This window comes from Balaenoptera musculus, chromosome 10 (assembly GCF_009873245.2).
Source record: "Balaenoptera musculus isolate JJ_BM4_2016_0621 chromosome 10, mBalMus1.pri.v3, whole genome shotgun sequence".
NCBI lineage: Eukaryota > Metazoa > Chordata > Mammalia > Artiodactyla > Balaenopteridae > Balaenoptera > Balaenoptera musculus.
Genome location: NC_045794.1, coordinates 34,354,992 through 34,374,564, shown reverse-complemented (window position 1 = coordinate 34,374,564; position 19,573 = coordinate 34,354,992). Strand labels below are relative to the sequence as shown.

Sequence of the window (19,573 nt, the reverse complement as noted above, 5' to 3'; positions counted from 1 at the left end):
TTATACAACACTGAGTATTGAAGAACTTCAGGACTCAGTCATTCCCTTAAGGATCTCTTTCAACTTATAGATTTCAAATACCATCTATTAAATGACAGTCCCAAATGTTTATCTCTAATTCAAACTGCTGCCCTGAATTCCAAGATTCAATTCCCTACTCTGCATAGCCACATGAATGTCTAATATGCGTCTGACAATGTATCCAAGACTGAACTTTCTTTTTTTTTTAATTGGAGTATAATTGCTTTGCAATGTTGTGTAGTTTCTGCTGTACAATGAAGTGAATCAGTGATATGTATACATATATCCCCTCCCTCTTGGACCTCCCTCCCACCCCACCCCCCATCCCACCCATCTAGGTCATCACAGAGCACCGAGCTGAGCTTCCTGTGCTTTATAGCAGGTTCCCACTAGCTATCTATTTTACACATGGTAGTGTAAATGACATATGTCATTCCTAATCTCACAGTTTGTCCCACCCTCCCCTTCCCCCACTGCATCCACATGTTCATTTTCTATGTCTGCGTCTCTATTCCTGCCCTGGAAATAGGTTCATCTGTACCCTTTTTCTAGATTCTACATATATGCGTTAATATACGATATTTGTTTTTCTCTTTCTGACTTACTTCACTCCGTATGACAGACTCTAGGTCCATTCACATCTCTACAAAGGAACCAGTCCTTGTACCCAAATTTTTACCATTTCAGTAAATGGCAACTATCAACTTCTAGTTACTCTTGCTAAAACATAGCAATGTCTTTAACTCCTCCCTTTATCTCACACCTACATGCCATCCATCATCAAATTCTGTCAGGTGAATCTTTAACATACATGCTGCTATGCACTGTATTGTGTCCTGCATAATTCATATGATGAAGCCCTAATCCTCAATGTGACAGTGTTTGGTCCTGGGGAGATAATTAGGTCTAGATTAGTTCATGAGGGTGGGGCCATAATTGTAAGATGAATGCCCTTATAAAAAAAGAGGAAAAAACACCAGGACTCTCTTTCTCTGCCATGTGAGGACACAGCAAGAAGACGATCTCCAAGCCAGGAAGGGGGGCTCTCACCAGAACTTGACCATGTTTACACCTGCACTTCTTTCGTTTAAGCCCCCCAGTCTGTGATAGTTTGTTAGGGCAGCTTGAGCTAAGGTAAGACACATGCCAAATCCCACTTTGACATTATCTCATTTGCTATCACTGTGGGCCAAGTCCATATCATTTTTTTCACCTGGATTCTTATGCTTACTGACTGGTATTCCTGTTTACTCTGGTAGCACTCAGGTTCCTTTTCACCTTTCCCCCAACTCTTGACCTAGATTCTCTTCTCAATAGAGAATCCAGAGTGATCCCATAAAACGTAAGCCATGTCTTGTCTTATACATTATCTCATTTCATCTTTTTAATAACACCAACCTCTGCTCAAAACTCTCCAAACATCTCCCATCTAACTCATAACAGAATTAAAAATCCTGCCAATGGTCAATAAAACTCAATAAGACCTTCCCACCCCCATTACCTTTCTGCTCCTTCCCTCCACACTCCTCCCTTGCACGATCTGGTTCAGACACATTTGTCCCTTTGCTGTTTCTTGAATACATCAAGCATGCCCTCCACCCCTCCTTAAGGCCTTTGCACTTTCTATTCTATCTGCCTAGAACAATTGTCTGTCGGGTTTACCCCTCAGTTTCTTTCTGGTCTCTGCTTAAATACACCTTCCCAATAAGTTCATCCTGGACCCTCTCCATTCCTAAGCTCCCTTTCTTCTCATTCTTTTCCTGCTTTATTTTTTATTTTTTTCTATAGCAATGATCACCTATAATATATGATAGTATCTACTCTATTACTTGTTTCTCTCTGGTAGCACTCAGGTCCCATCGGCCCCTATGTCATCCACTACTATGCTCTTACAGTACTTATAATAATGCCCAATACGCAATAGGTTCTAAAGAAATATTTGCTGAATAAAAGTCAACTTCCTTCAAGAAGCTATCTTAAGGAAATCTTGAAGACAAATTTGAATTAACCAAAGTGAGGAGAAGGAGTTTGAGGAGGAGGCATCGTGAACACAGCATGAAATAGTGAAGCATTTTGGTTCTGCTAGAGACTAAGGAGTAGTCCAGTTTTGTCTAAACATAAATTGAATGGAGGTTGGGGAATAGCAGCTTATTAGAGAAGTTCCCAGAAAGCAGATCATGAAGAACAACGTGTACTAAACTATACAACTGAATTTATCTTTTAAGTTATGGGGATCTTTGGGGTAAAAGTATAAGCAGGGGAGGGAACAGGCTCAGTTGGAGAGAGAACAAATTGTATCCATGAAGATATTTAGGAAGCTAATATAATAGTTCAGATAGAAGGTGATAAGGACCTAAATTAGGGACTTAGTTCAGAATAGAGAGCCTGAGAGAAATATTAAAGAGGTACACTCTATGATTTTCCAACAGATGGAATATGGGGATTTGTGGCATGGAATATTTAGAAAGAGTTCCAAAATAACTGGGTAGATGCTGATATAGTTCAATGAGATGAGAAATATAGCAGGGGGAATATGTTTGGAGAAAAAGATAATGCATTTAGCTTTGGACATGTTAAGCGAGAGCTCTCTGTGGGTTATCCAGGGAATGATGGAGGAGATAGTAGCAAAGGCTAATTTGAAAATTGTGTCAGTTTGCCCAGCCTAACCCTAAGTACCATGCATAAGCAATGGTGTGTGGATAAATGTTTAACAACCAGCTCTTAACAATCAGGGAAAAAAAGCTTGATTTGTAGGTTTTGCCAGTTTCCATGGGGTATATATTCCCACCATGGCCAATTTTAAGCTACCAACATGAGCTCATTATGCATGGAGTTGGGAAGAGACACACACAATTGGTTCTCATGATTTGGTACAAGCTGACTCTGGCACACCACGGAAGGCCTGCTGGCTTTGGAAACTGCCCTTGGAGATATGATAAATATTTCCAGAAATGCTACCTTTGGGGATTGCCTCTAGGGGACTGGCGTCATCATGGGGGCATGCAGTGATCTTGCAGTCCTCCTGAAAGATATTTGAAACAACATTAGCAGAGGTGAGAGCCACCGACTGCATGAGCATTAGTTGGGATGTTATTTAAGTGATTCAAGCATGAATAAGTGATTGGACCAGCTAACTTTTAGGGTTCCTCCCAACCTATTTTTGAGCCAATGACTCTTTCTTTCTTATACTTCATATGGAATCCCCAGCATTGTTGCCAGTCAAGAAATTTTGCTAACAACGTTAGCAAAAGTAAGATTAGAAAGAATGAAATAGTAATATAAGAAATCAAAGAAAATGGCACACTTTTTATCTTCGTGTTTTTGAATTCTCTGAATGAATTGATATGCATACTCTCTATAAGCATGTATATGTTGCTTTATCATAATTTATCTTTAAATAATGTTTTTTCCTCTGTAATTTTGCTCCTTGATGCCACTTTATCTATTTTAGATATTCACTGTGATGTAAAATATGATAGAGCATTTATTTAGTTTTTAAAACATCTGGATTAGTTACAGATGTCCCTGTCATATTTTAGGGCAATTTATGAGGTGAACATTTTTATATTAAATAAAAATTTGAGACCCTGATCTATATTATGTACTACAATTGTGTAACATTTTTGCTTAAAATTTTGGATTAGTTATATGAATGTATTTAAGAATGTAATATGAAGACTGCGTGTTTTGCAGTGAAGATGTGAAAACATACAATGTCTCAGTGCTAAAGAGTTTCATTTATTATTTTCTAGCTACAGACCTTCTTTTTGCCCAGACAATATTTGGAAACGCAGTTCCATTTGCCACAGCTGGAGATTGCTATAGTGCTGCCAGATGCCCACAGGTATTTCATAGTTGATTATTTTTTCTCACTGAGTAAAGTTAATACTGTTTCTCTTCATTCACTTTCTTGACCAAAATACTGCAAGAAACATAAGTAAATAGAAAATGCAAACTTCTGACATGAAATTTATTTCAAAGGTTATAGATAAACTTTGGAGGAAAAGCATTTTTGCCAGTACTGGGTTTGTTTGAAGGGTGTAATAATAAGAATTTTAAATTGTTTAGATCCTGTTTCTCCTTCCATGATGCTTTATCACTTTCAATCTTTCGACTTAGTCCATAGAAATGAATGGACATAAGTTACAAGGTAAAGGAATGGATCACAAACATGTGACTTTCATACCCTGCTGCTAACATCAGTTATATTAGCTGTCTGGGCCTGTAACATTCTCAGAATACCTTTCTATTACTTGTGAAATAATACATTTCCATGTCTTTATTCTTGTTTTTATCCTTTCTTTTGCAGAGTTGTCTTTGCACACCCTTTTTTGTCATCTTTGAGCTTTCCAGTACAAAGTGTGCTTCCTAGAAGAAATTTGCTATCTCATTTTTTTAACATAGGATTTTATAAAGTCTGTGTGAATAACATTTTTTATGATAAGATACAGAGACATAAGCTAGGTGAATATACCATTATTAGGTAGATTTATAGATTAATGAAAATCCTGCCCAGGAGATAGTAATTATAATAACGATTTCATTTTAAAGAGAACTAGCTAAAGGGTTTGCCATAGCCCTCTCTTCTAAGAATTTCTCATTCACAGTTTTCATCCTATGACATAGAAAGTATGCTTATGCTAAAAAGAGAGGGTATTTTCTGTATTAGAGAAGGGCACTTAAAGGAGTTCAAAAGACACTAGAACTACAGGCTGAAATGAATATGAAAAAAGTTAACTGGAATAAATATATAAATCTTAAGTCCAGAAATGCAACTAGAACCTGGCAATGTCATATAAAAAGACCTAGGTGTTTTATTCAACCACCATGAGTTCAATATAACTCGTGTAGACCAAGTAGTAATTTCTTTTTCTTTTTCTTTTTTTTTTTTCATATTGAGTTGTTTTTATTGGCTGGCATAATACATGGATTATATTCCTCTTAATGGAACAAAATGTGATACCACATTTCTTTACAATTAAATTAAGGCTAAAGAACAACAAAGACATTATAGTTCATATGATGCATTGGAAAGATATTGTCTGTGCTCCACTTGAGCAGAGGGTAGAATGCTTTTACTTTGTTACTTTATGAAATGCCAGGTTTTCAGGACAAATCCTATTAAGGGCTTTTAGTTCCTGCCTGATATTTTGCTTTCTTCTCTGCCAGCTGCCACTGAATTGGAGATGCCTCGGGATTGTTCAGCCCATGGTTGGACTTGATTTAGAAATTAAAACTACCAAATTGGGGAAATGTGTCCATTCATTCTTTCTCATCTATTTATCCATCCAATATCTATCATATCTATAATAAGCTTATTATAATCATCTGCTTACTTGTCATTTCCCTCCACTAGTCTGTAAGCATCTGGTGAAACTGGTTCCTAGGTATATCTTCAATGCCTGATGTATTTACTGACTAAATAGTAAATATTTATTCAGTGTTTGAACTCTCAATGAGCTTTTACTCTAGGAGAGAAGATAAGACATGTAAATTAAAAAAAAGAATATGTTGTGTTGGGTGTGTGTGTGGGGGGCCATAAGAGATTTATTGGAATTTTGAAGATAGAGATCCTAAATAGTACACTCATTAATGTTTTGGGGGGAAATGATCTATCTGCCGACCATCTATTTCTCCATCTACCTATCTAGTTACTTAGGTAGCACTTCTTATTCATAAGCCATAAACAAACCAAGCAAATCAATTTTTTTTTGTTTGTTTGTTTGTCTGTTTTGTTACTCAGATCACTCTGTTATTGGTCAAATCAGTCATACAATCAACTGGGTCATTCCATCATTGGATGACTTGAATAATATAAATATATATTTTTAAACAACAGGTTCTTATTAGTCATCAATATACACACAGTGTATACATGTCAATCCCAATCACTCAGTTCATCACACCCCCACCCCCACCCCCTGCCGCTTTCCCCCCTTGGTGTCCATACATTTGTTCTCTACATCTGTGTCTCAATTTCTGCCCTGCAAACCGGTTCATCTGTACCATTTTTCTAGGTCCCACATATATGCGTTAATATACGATATTTTTCTCTTTCTGACTTACTTCACTCTGTATGACAGTCTCTAGATCCATCCACGTCTCAACAAATGACCCAATTTCGTTCCTTTTTATGGCTGAATAATATTCCATTGTATATATGTACCACTACTTCTTTATCCATTCGTCTGTCGATGGGCATTTAGGTTGCTTCCATGACCTGGCTATTGTAAATAGTGCTGCAATGAACATTGGGGTGCATGTGTCTTTTTGAATCATGGTTTTCTCAGGGTATATGCCCAGTAGTGGGATTGCTGGGTCATATGGTAATTCTATTTTTAGTTTTTTAAGGAACCTCCATACTGTTCTCCATAGTGGCTATATCAATTTACATTCCCACCAACAGTGCAAGAGGGTTCCCTTTTCTCCACACCCTCTCTAGCATTTGTTGTTTGTAGATTTTCTGGTGATGCCCATTCTGACTGGTGTGAGGTGATACTTCATTGTAGTTTTGATTTACCTTTCTCTAATAATTAGTGGTGTTGAGCAGCTTTTCATGTGCTTCTTGGCCATCTGTATGTCTTCTTTGGAGAAATGTCTATTTAGGTCTTCTGCCCATTTTTGGATTGGGTTGTTTGTTTTTTTAATATTGAGCTGCATGAGCTGTTTATATATTTTGGAGATTAATCCTTTGTCCATTGATTCGTTTGCAAGTATTGTCTCCCATTCTGAGGGTTGTCTTTTTGTCTTGTTTATGGTTTCCTTTGCTGTGCAAAAGCTTTGAAGTTTCATTAGGTCCCATTTGTTTATTTTTGTTTTTATTTCCATTACTCTAGGAGATGGATCAAAAAAGATCTTGCTGTGATTTATGTCAAAGAGTGTCCTTCCTATGTTTTCCTCTAAGAGTTTTAGAGTGTCCAGTCTTACATTTAGGTCTCTAATCCATTTTGAGTTTATTTTGTGTATGGTGTTAGGGAGTGTTCTAATTTCATTCTTTTACATGTAGCTGTCCAGTTTTCCCAGCTCCACTTATAGAAGAGACTGTCTTTTCTCCACTGTATATCCTTGCCTCCTTTGTCATAGATTAGTTGACCATAGGTACGTGGGTTTACCTCTGGGCTTTCTATCTTGTTCCATTGATCTATGTTTCTGTTTGTTGCCAGTACCATATTGTCTTGATTACTGTAGCTTTGTAGTATAGTCTGAAGTCAGGGAGTCTGATTCCTCCAGCTCCATTTTTTTCCCTCAAGACTGCTTTGGCTATTCGGGGTCTTTTTTGTCTCCATACAAATTTTAAGATTTTTAGTTCTATTTCCGTAAAAAATGCCATTGGTAATTTGATAGGGATTGCATTGAATCTGTAGATTGCTTTGGGTAATATAGTCATTTTCACAATATTGATTCTTCCAATCCAAGAACATGGTGTATCTCTCCATCTGTTGGTATCATCTTTAATGTCTTTCATCAGTGTCTTATTGTTTTCTGCATACAGGTCTTTTGTCTCCCTAGGTAGGTTTATTCCTAGGTATTTTATTCTTTTTGTCACAGTGGTAAATGAGAGTGTTTCCTTAATTTCTCTTTCAGATTTTTCAACATTAGTGTATAGGAATGCAAGAGATTTCTGTGCATTAATTTTGTATCCTGCAACTTTACCAAATTCATTCGTTAGCTTTAGTAGTTTTCTGGTGGCATCTTTAGGATTCTCTACGTATAGTATCATGTCATCTGCAAACAGTGACAGTTTTACTTCTTCTTTTCTACTTTGTATTCCTTTTATTTCTTTTTCTTCTCTGATTGCTGTGGCTAGGACTTCCAAAACTATGTTGAATAATAGTGGCGAGAGTGGACATCCTTGCCTTGTTCCTGATCTTAGAGGAAATGCTTTCAGTTTTTCACCATTGAGAATGATGTTGGCTGTGGGTTTGTCATATATGGCCTTTATTATGTTGAGGTAGGTTCCCTCTATACCCACTTTCTGGAGAGTTTTATCATAAATGGGTGTTGAATTTTTTCATAAGCTTTTTCTGCATCTATTGAGAGATCATATGGTTTTTCTTCTTCAATTTGTTAATATGGTGTATCACATTGATTGATTTGCATATATTGAAGAATCGTTTCATCCCTGGGATAAATCCCACTTGATCGTGGTGTATGATCCTTTTAATGTGTTGTTGGATTCCGTTGGCTAGTATTATGTTGAGGATTTTTGCATCTATATTCATCAGTGATATTGGTCTGTAATTTTCTTTTTTTGTAGTGTCTTTGTCTGGTTTTGGTATCAGGGTGACAGTGGCCTCATAGAATGAGTTTGGGAGTGTCCCTTCCTCTGCAATTTTTTGGAAGAGTTTGAGAAGGATGGGTGTTAGCTCTTCTCTAAATGTTTGATAGAATTCACCTGTGAAACCATCTGGTCCTGGACTTTTGTTTGTTGGAAGATTTTTAATCACAGTTTCAATTTCATTACTTGTGATTGGTCTGTTCATATTTTCTGTTTCTTCCTGGTTCAGTCTTGGAAGGTTATACCTTTCTAAAAATTTGTCCATTTCTTCCAGGTTGTCCATTTTATTGGCATAAAGTTGCTTGTAGTAGTCTCTTAGGATGCTTTGTACTTCTGCAGTGTCTGTTGTAAGTTCTCCTTTTTCATTTCTGATTTTATTGATTTGAGTCCTCTCCCTCTTTTTCTTGATGAGTCTGGCTAATGGCTTATCAATTTTGTTTATCTTCTCAAAGAACCAACTTTTAGTTTTATTGATCTTTGCTATTGTTTTCTTTGTTTCTATTTCATTTATTTCTGCTCTGATCTTTATGATTTCTTTCCTTCTGCTAACTTTGGGTTTTGTTTGTTCTTCTTTCTCTAGTTTCTTTAGGTGTAAGGTTAGATTGTTTACTTGAGATTTTTCTTGTTTCTTGAGGTAGGCTTGTATAGCTATAAACTTCCCTCTTAGAACTGCTTTTGCTGCATCCCATAGGTTTTGGGTTGTCGTGTTTTCATCGTCATTTGTCTCTAGGTATTTTTTGATTTCCTCTCTGATTTCTTCAGTGATCTCTTGGTTATTTAGTAACGTATTGTTTAGCCTCCATGTGTTTGTCTGTTTTACGTTTTTTTCCCTGTAATTCATTTCTAATCTCATAGTGTTGTGGTCTGAAAAGATGCTTGATATGATTTCAGTTTTCTTAAATTTACTGAGGCTTGATTTGTGACCCAAGATGTGATCTATCCTGGAGAATGTTCTGTGCGCACTTGAGAAGAACGTGTAATCTGCTGTTTTTGGATGGAATGTCCTATATATATCAATTAAATCTAACTGGTCTATTGTGTCATTTAAAGCTTCTGTTTCCTTATTCATTTTCATTTTGGATGATCTGTCCATTGGTGTAAGTGAGGTGTTAAAGTCCCCCACTAGTATTGTGTTACTGTCGATCTCCTCTTTTATAGCTGTTAGCAGTTGCCTTATGTATTGAGGTGCTCCTATGTTGGGTGCATATATATTTATAATTGTTATATCTTCTTCTTGGATTGATCCCTTGATCATTATGTAGTGTCCTTCCTTGTCTCTTGTAACATTCTTTATTTTAAAGTCTATTTTATCTGATATGAGTATTGCTACTCCAGCTTTCGATTTCCATTTGCATGGAATATCTTTTTCCATCCCCTCACTTTCAGTCTGTATGTGTCCCTAGGTCTGAAGTGGGTCTCTTGTAGACAGCATATATATGGGTCTTGTTTTTGTATCCATTCAGTAAACCTATGTTTTTGCTTGGAGCATTTAATCCATTCACGTTTAAGGTAATTATCGATATGTATGTTCCTATGACCATTTTCTTAATTGTTTTGGGTTTGTTTTTGTAGGTCCTTTTCTTCTCTTGTGTTTCCCACTTAGAGAAGTTCCTTTAGCATTTGTTGTAGAGCTGGTTTGGTGGTGCTGAATTCTCGTAGCTTTTGCTTGTCTGTAAAGCTTTTGATTTCTCCATCAAATCTAAATGAGATCCTTGCCGGGTAGAGTAATCTTGGTTGTAGGTTCTTCCCTTTCATCACTTTAAGTATATCATGCCACTCCCTTCTGGCTTGTAGAGTTTCTGCTGAGAAATCAGCTGTTAACCTTATGGGAGTTCCCTTGTATGTTATTGTCATTTTTCCCTTGCTGCTTTCAATAATTTTTCTTTGTCTTTAATTTTTGCCACTTTGATTACTATGTGTCTCGGCTTGTTTCTCCTTGGGTTTATCCTGTATGGGACTCTCTGCGCTTCCTGGACTTGGGTGGCTATTTCCTTTCCCATGTTAGGGAAGTTTTCGACTATAATCCTTCAAATATTTTCTCTGGTCCTTTCTCTCTCTCTTCTCCTTCTGGGACCCCTATAATGTGAATGTTGTTTCATTTAATGTTGTCCCAGAGGTCTCTTAGGCTGTCTTCATTTCTTTTCATTCTTTTTTCTTTATTCTGTTCCACAGCAGTGAATTCCACCATTCTGTCTTCCAGACCACTTATCCGTTCTTCTGCCTCAGTTATTCTGCTATTGATTCCTTCTAGTGTAGTTTTCATTTCAGTTATTGTATTGGTCATCTCTGTTTGTTTGTTCTTTAATTCTTCTAGGTCTTTGTTAATCATTTTTTGCATCTTCTCAATCTTTGCCTCCATTCTTATTCTGAGGTCCTGGATCATCTTCACTATCATTATTCTGAATTCTTTTTCTGGAAGGTTGCCTATCTCCACTTCATTTAGTTGTTTTTCTGGGGTTTTTTCTTGTTCCTTCATCTGGTATATAGCCCTCTGCCTTTTCATCTTGTCTATCTTTCTGTAACTGTGGTTTTTGGTCCACAGGCTGCAGGATTGTAGTTTTTCTTGCTTCTGCTGTCTGCCCTCTGGTCTGTTGGAAGATTTTAAATCACAGTTTCAGTTTCATTGCTTGTGATTGGTCTGTTCATATTTTCTCTTTGTTCCTGGTTCAGTCTTGGAAGGTTATACCTTTCTAAGAATTTGTCCATTTCTTCCAGGTTGTCCATTTTATTAGCATAGAGTTGCTTGTAGTAGTCTCTTAGGATGCTTTGTATTTCTGCAGTGTCTGTTGTAACTTCTCCTTTTTCATTTCTAATTTTATTGATTTGAGTCCTCTCCCTCTTTTTCTTGATGAGTCTGGCTAATGGTTTATCAATTTTGTTTATCTTCTCAAAGAACCAACTTTTAGTTTTATTGATCTTTGCTATAGTTTGTTTCTATTTCATTTATTTCTGCTCTGATCTTTATGATTTCCTTGCTTCTACTAACTTTGGGTTCTGTTTGTTCTTCTTTCTGTAGTTCCTTTAGGTGTAAGGTTAGATTGTTTATTTGAGATTTTTCTTGTTTCTTGAGGTAGGCTTGTATAGCTATAAACTTCCCTCTTAGAACTGCTTTTGCTGCATCCCATAGGTTTTGGGTTGTCGTGTTTTCATTGTCATTTGTCTCTAGGTATTTTTTGATTTCCTCTTTGATTTCTTCAGTGATCTCTTGGTTATTTAGTAATGTATTGTTTAGCCCTCCATGTGTTTGCGTCTTTTTACGTTTTTTTCCCTGTAATTCATTTCTAATCTCATACCATTGTGGTCAGAAAAGATGCTTGATATGATTTCAATTTTCTTAAATTTACTGAAGCTTGATTTGTGACCCAATATGTGATCTATCCTGGGGAATGTTCTGTGCACACTTGAAAGTGTAATATGCTGTTTTTGGATGGAATGTCCTATATATATCAATTAAATCTATCTGGTCTATTGTGTCATTTAAAGCTTCTGTTTCCTTATTTATTTTCATTTTGGATGATCTGTCAATTGGTGTAAGTGAGGTTTAAAGTCCCCCACTATTATTGTGTTACTTTCGATTTCCCCTTTTATAGCTGTTAGCAGTTGCCTTGTGTATTGCGGTGCTCCTTTGTTGGGTGCATATATATTTATAATTGTTGCATCTTCTTCTTGGATTTATCCTCTGATCATTTTGTAATGTCCTTCCTTGTCTCTTGTAACATTCTGTACTTTAAAGTCTATTTTATCTGATATGAGTATTGCTACTCCAGCTTTCTTTTGATTTCCATTTGCATGGAATATCTTTTTCCATCCCCTCACTTTCAGTCTGAATGTGTCCCTAGGTCTGAAGTGGGCCTCTTGTAGACAGCATATAGATGGGTCTTGTTTTTGTATCCCTTCAGTAAACTTGTGTCTTTTGGTTGGAGCATTTAATCCGTTCACATTTAGGGTAATTATCAATATGTATGTTCCTATTACCATTTTCTTAATTGTTATGGGTTTGTTTTCGTAGGTCCTTTTCTTCTCTTGTGTTTCCCACTGAGAGAAGTTCCTTTAGCATTTGTTGTAGAGCTGGATTGGTCGTGCTGAATTCTCGTAGCTTTTGCTTGCCTGTAAAGCTTTTGATTTCTCCATCAAATCTGAATGAGATCCTTGCCGCATAGAGTAATCTTGGTTGTAGATTTTTCCCTTTCATCACTTTAAGTATATCATGCCACTTCCTTCTGGCTTGTAGAGCTTGTGCTGAGAAATCAGCTGTTAACCTTATGGGAGTTCCCTTGTATGTTATTTTTCATTTTTCCCTTGCTACTTTTAATAATTTTTCTTTGTCTTTAATTTTTGCCAATTTAATTACTATGTGTCTCAGCGTGTTTCTCCTTGGGTTTATCCTGTATGGAACTCTCTGCCGTTCTTGGACTTGGGTGGCTATTTCCTTTCCCATGTTAGGGAAGTTATTGACTATAAAGTCTTCAAATATTTTCTCGGGTCCTTTCTCTCTCTCTTCTCCTTCTGGGACCCCTATAATGTGAATGTTGTTGTGTTTAATGTTATCTCAGAGGTCTCTTATGCTGTCTTCATTTCTTTTCATTCTTTTTTCTTTATTCTGTTCCACAGCAGTGAATTCCACCATTCTGTCTTCCAGACCACTTATCCGTTCTTCTGCCTCAGTTATTCTGCTATTGATTCCTTCTAGTGTAGTTTTCATTTCAGTTATTGTATTGGTCATCTCTGTTTGTTTGTTCTTTAATTCTTCTAGGTCTTTGTTAAACATTTCTTGCATCGTCTCGATGTTTGCCTCCATTCTTTTTCCGAGGTCCTGGATCATCTTCACTATCATTATTCTGAATTCATTTTCTGGAAGGTTGCCTGTGTCCACTTCACTTAGTTGTTTTTCTGGGGTTTTATCTTGTTCCTTCATCTGGTACATAGCCCTCTGCCTTTTCATCTTGTCTATCTTTCTGTGAATGTGGTTTTTGTTCCACAGGCTGCAGGATTGTAGTTCTTCTTGTTCCTGTTCTTTGCCCTCTAGTGGATGAGTCTATCTAAGAGACTTTTGCAAGTTTCCTGATGGGAGGGACTGTTGGTGGGTAGACCTGACTCTTCCCCTGTGGGTGGAGCTCACTAAAACTTTAATCCACTTGACTGCTGATAGGTGAGGCTGTGTTCCCTCCCTGTTGCTTGTTTGGCCTGAGGCAACCCAACAATGGAGCCTACCTGGGCTATTTGGTGGGGCTAATGGTGGACTCTGGGAGGGCTCATGCCAAGGAGTACTTCCCAGAACTTCCACTGCCAGTGTCCTTGTCCCCACAGTGAGCCACAGCCACCCCTCACCTCCGCAGGAGACCCTCCAACACTAGCAGGTAGGTCTGGTTCAGTCTCCCCTGGGGTCACTGCTCTTTCCCCTGGGTCCCGATGCACACACCACTTTGTGTCTGCCCTCCACAAGTGGAGTCTCTGTTTCCCCCAGTCCTGTCAAAGTCCTGCAATCAAATCCCAGTAGCCTTCAAAGTCTGATTCTCTATGAATTCCTCCTCCCGTTGCCGGACCCCCAGGTTGGGAAGCCTGACATGGGTCTCAGAACCTTCACTCCAGTGGGCAAACTTCTGTGGTATAAGTGTTCTCCAGTCTGTGAGTCACCTATCCAGCAGTTACGGGACTTGATTTTACTGTGATTGCACCCCTCCTACCATCTCACTGTGGCTTCTCCTTTGTCCTTGGATGTGGGGTATCATTTTTGGTGAGTTCCAGTGTCTTCCTGTCGATGATTGTCCAGCAGCTATTTGTGATCCTGGTGCTCTCGCAAGAGGGAGTGAGAGCACATCCTTCTACTCCACCATCTTGGTTCCCAAATCCCCAAGTAGTAATTTCTAAATGGCCCAGTATAATCATAAGGTACCAAAACACAATATCGAGACCAAAAGTTTTATTTGTACTTGACACTGGAATATTATACTTATTTAAAAATTTCTGTCTGGGAATGATAAATTTTTAATCTATCTAGGAGTAGAAGGTGACAATCAGGAAAAAAAGGAAGGTTTAAATTTCGTTATGTTAGGAAAATGAAGAAGGTAGCCAGGAAAATAGTGGGAGGTTATGATAACTACTATTAAATATGTAAGGAGCTCCATGAAAGAGGAGTGACATCAGTATGTGTTACTCAAGGAGACATTAATGGGGCAGAAGATTCCAGCTCAAGATAAAGAAGACTTTTGACAAGGAGAGTTGCCCAATAAAGAGACCACCCCCCCAAAAAAAATCCAAAGCCTCAATAAATCACTAATTTTTGCCAATATTTTTGTAAATTGATCTTGTATTCTGCAACCTTGCTGAATTAATTTATTAGTTGTAATAGTTTTTTAATGGATTCCCCGGGATATTCTATATACATAATAATGTCACGCACAAATAATTTTACTTCTTCCTTTGCATTCTGGATGCCCTTTATTTCTTTACCTTACCTCATTACACTAGCTAAAACTTCCAGGATAGTGTTGAGTAGAAGTGACAAGAGTGGACATCCTTGTCCTATTCTTGATTTCAGAGGGAAAGCATTCAGTCCTTCATCACTGAATGTGTTAGCTATGAGTTTTGTAGATGCCTTTGATCAGATTGAGGAAGTGCCCTTCTATTCCTAATTGAAGTGGTTTTATCATGACTGTTGGATTTTGTCAAATGCTCCTTCTGCATCTGTTGAGATGATCCTGTGGTTCTTGTCCATTACCATAGTGATATGGTATATCACACTCATTGATTTTTGTATGTTGAAACCATCTTGCATTCCTGGGGAAATCGCACTTGGTCATGAGGTCTAATCCTTTTTATATGTTGCTAGATTTTCATCTGTATTCAGAAGAGATATTGGCCTATCATTTTCTTTTTTTGTGATGTCCTTGTCTGGTTTTGGTATCAGGGAAGTACTGGCTCCATAGAATAAATTGGGAAGTGTTCCCTCCTCTTCTCCTTTTTTGGAAGAGTTTGTGAAAAATTAATATTTGGTAGGATTCATCAGCAAAGCCATCTGAGCTCGGGCTTTTCTTTGTGAAAGTTGTTTTATTTACTAATTCAATCTCTTTACTTACTGTAGATCTTTTCAGATTTTCTAGTTCTTCTTGAGTCTGTTTTGGTAAGCTTATGTTTTTTGTTTTTGCTTTTAGGAATTTGTCCATTTCACCAAAGTTATCTAATTGGTTGGCATGTAATTGTTTGTAATATTCCATATAATCCTTTATATTCCTGTGAGATTCACAATCATGTCCCCTCTTTCATTCCTGATTTCAGAGTTTTGAGTCTCCTCTCTCTTTTCTTGGTTTGTCAATTTTGTTCTTTTCAAACATCCAACTTTTGATTTTGTTGATTTTCTGTTATTTTTCTCTTCTTTGTTTCATCAATGTCCACTCTATTCATTATCATTTCTTTCCTTCTGCTTGCTTTAGATTTAATTTGTTCTCCTTTTTTTCAGTGCTTAAGGTGGAAGGTTAGGTCATTGGTATGAGATCTTTTATCTCTTTTAATATAGGCATTTGCAGCTGTAAATTTTCCTTTAAGCACTTCTTTTGCAGCATCCCTGAAGTTTTGGTATGTTGTGCATTCATTTTCATTCATCTTAAAGTATTTTCTAGTATCACTTGTGGTGTCTCATTTGACTCACTGGTTATTTAGGAGTGTGGTGTTTAAGTCCCATGTATTTGTGAATTTCCCACATTTCCTTCTGTTATTGATTTCTACTTTCATTCCATTGTGGTTGGAAAACACACTTTGTATTATTCAATCTTTTAAAATTTATTGAGGCTTGTTTTATACATAGCATATGGCTATCCTGGAAAATGTTCAATATGTGCCTGGAAAGAATGTGTGTTCTGTTGTTGTTGGGTGAAGTGTTCTGTAGATGTCTGTGGCCTTGTTGGTTGAAAGTATTGTTCAACTCTTCCATTTCCTTGTTGATCTTCTGCCTAGTTATTCTATCTACTGAAACTTTGCAGCTATTATTGTTGAATTGTCTTCTTCTCACTTCAATCCTTTTGTTTCATTTACTTTGTATTAGATTTATTTACCTCGTGATTTTGTTGTACATGACTGTATGCTTGTAATTGTCATAATATCCTGATATAGTGACCCTTATATCATTATAAAATGTTCTTCTTTATCTGTAGTACCATTTTTTTTTGTTTTGTTTTAAGGTCTAATTTATCTGATATTAGAATGGCTACTCAGGCTGCTTATAGTACATGGTATATATGTTTTCATCCCATTTGCTTTTAACCTATATGTATTTTTGGATCTTAAAAGTGTCTCCTACAGGGAGCACTTTGTTGAATCTCTGCCTTTTGAGTGGATTGCTTAATGTTATAATTGACATGTCTGGATTTATCTTTTCCATTTTACTTTTTGTTTTTATATGTCTTATATTGTTTTTGTCTCTTCTTTACTGGTTTTTTTATTCAGTGAACGTTTTCTAGTGTAACATTTTAATTTCCTTAATAATTTTCTCACTATATTTTTAATTGCTTTCTTAATGGTCGCTCTAGGGCTTACAATGTACATCTTAACTCTACTCCAGAATCTTCTCCAGAATTATACTACCTAATTGAAGTGACATATAGAAACATTACTCCTATATATACTCTTTTTCCTCTTCCCTTTTTTTGTTGTTATATTTGTTATCCATACACCTACCTGTGTAACAAACCACAATACATTTTTATAGTGTTACTTTATAGAATTTTATATCTTTTACAGATAAGAAATAAGAGAACTTATATTTCATTGAGTTTTTTACATGAGCCTTTTTATTTAGCATTTCTGGTTCTCTTCATTTCTTCCTGTGGTTCTGAGTTATTAGCTGCTGTCATTTAATTACTGCAAAACAGCTTTGCTTCCATCTGCTTTATTTGTGGCATTTTTATCAAATATACTACATTTCTATATTATACTGGTCAGTAGTATAATTACATACATATTGGTTTATACAATTGCTTTTTAAACAAGAGAATAAAGAAAAAGAAATATGCAATTATAGTGTCTTTTATAATTACTACAATCAACTCTACTAGTACACTTTGGTTGCTTTGTATTGTCTGATGTCACTTGACTTCAGCCTGAAAAACTTCCTTTAGTATGTCTAATAATAACTAGCATGTCTGCTAATAACAAATCCTCTCAGTTTTGTTTATCTGGGAATGTCTTTATTTTGCATTCATTCTTGAAAGATTGATTTCCTAGGAAATTATTGTTTTACAGTTTTTATTTTTCAGCACTTTAAACATGCCATCCCACTGTCCTCTGGCTTCTAGAACTCAGCTATTTATCTTACTGGGATTCCCACGTATGTGGTCATTTTTCTCTTGATGCTTTCAGATTTTTTTTTTTTTTTTTGACTTTCAACGTCTTTACTGTGACATATCTGGATGTAGATCTCTTTGTGTCTACTCAACTTGGAGTCTATTGAGCTTCTTAATTGTGTAGATTAATGCATTTCATGAAATTTAGACAGTTTTCAGCCATTATTTCTTCAAATATATTCTCTACTCTATTTGGTACTTCCATCATGCATATGTTGGTGCACTTAATGGCGTCCCTTTATTTCTCTGAGGCTTTATTCATTTTTTCTTCATTCTTTTTTCTATTTTTCAGATTGTTTCATCACTATCGATATCTTTTCAAGTTTGCTGATTCTTCTGCCAGCTCAAATCTACTGGTTGATCTACTCTAGTGAATTTATTATTTTGGTTATTGTACTTTTCAACTCCTGAAATTGTCCTTTGGCTCTTTTTATGAATATAATTTTTATTTCTTTATTGATAGTCTCTATTTGATGAGACATTATTATCATACCTTCTTTTACTTTTTTAAACACAGTTTTCTGTAGTTCTTTGGGCATATTTATAATAGGTACTTTGAAGTCTTTATCTGCTTAGCCTGACATCTGAAACCTCTCAAAGGCAGTTTCTGTTGCCTTTTCCCCTGTATATGAGTCATCCTTTCCAGTTTCTTTGCATGTTTCACAATTTTTTGTTGAAAACTGGGCATTTTAGATAAGATATTTTAGCAACTGTGGATACTAAGTTTCCCCTTCCCTCTAGGACTTGTTGTTTGCTTGCTTATTTATTTGTTTAGCTCTTTGGCTGGGCTATTTCAGGGACATCTATTTCCCCAGTGGTGTGCAGCCTTTAATGTCACTCCTCAGAGAGCTCAGCCTTGGACATGTACACTGTCACCCCGATCCTCCTGGAATGACAGTGTTTTTAGTTGGCCTGTCTTTGATGAAGTTTCTAGATGGTCTGCCTCTACTGATATCACACTCAGCTCGTAGCCTCCACTAATTAGTATATGATCACTCTGTTCTTTCAATAACATCCTGGAGGCATAAATTACTACACGGTCTGATCCAATTAAACTCAGGCCCCTTGGCCAGGGTAGTCTTATAGGTCAGTCTTTGAGGTCAGGTCAGACTTCAAGAGGAGCCCTTCTTGGCTGTCTCTTTCCCTGCTTTTCTCTGTTAAACTGAGCTTTGACCTACCATTTGGCTTGTTGCTCTCATCCAGTTACCCCCCATCCTCCTTTTAACTGCACACCACTAAAGTCTTATTTTCAATGCACCCTTTAGGCTTAAATTTCCCCATGTTTGGTCCCAAATAAGCTCAGTCTCCTTAGGAAAAGCTATGGAACTTTCTGTTCTTACAGCTTGATTTTCCCCCAAGGAAGAACCTTTGCACCAATTCTGTGGATTGAGTGGGTAGAACCCACTTTGCAGAGTAACATCCCCAGTCTATAAGCAGAATGCTGGGTAATGGCAACATCCCCTGGTCTTCTTGGCTTGCCTTGCTCAGCATGGAACTTCTGTCCTACCAGTGATTTTGAGTGAGACTGATTTAGGCCTTGTGTTCTTGGCCTGCCATGCCTGGGGCAGATCTTCTGATCTATGAGTAGGGACTGAGTGGTGGAAGGGAGCTTCAGACTCTCTGCCATTCTTGCCTCTAAGACAGCTTCAGCAACACAGAGCTGGGTGAGATGAGGAGTGCTGGTGTCCCCTGCCCCCCGCTGCCCCCCACACACCCTAGGAGGAAGCTTAGCCCTAGCAGAGAGCTGGGGGAAATATAGTCCTGTGTTCATAGCTGCACCCACGAAGAGTAGAACTATCATCTTGCTGAGGTGGGGGAAGAGAGGATAGGTCATGGTTCAGATGTCACAGATGCTTACTGTTCTTACCTAGATTTCATAGATTTTCCTGAATAAATGTTTCTCCATTTTTTTGTATAGCCTTAGGACAATTTCAAGAGA

The 19,573-nt window shown here is 37.1% G+C and overlaps 1 protein-coding gene across 1 annotated transcript in view; it reads left to right on the top strand.

Annotated features, from left to right (window-relative positions):
- Window positions 1-19,573, top strand: part of ADAMTS20 (ADAM metallopeptidase with thrombospondin type 1 motif 20) — a 200,124-nt gene that overhangs the window by 168,164 nt on the left and 12,387 nt on the right. The window contains exon 37 of the mRNA XM_036866768.1: window positions 3,774-3,865. Coding sequence (XP_036722663.1) covers window positions 3,774-3,865 — 92 coding nt within the window. The remainder of the gene's footprint in view (window positions 1-3,773; window positions 3,866-19,573) is intronic.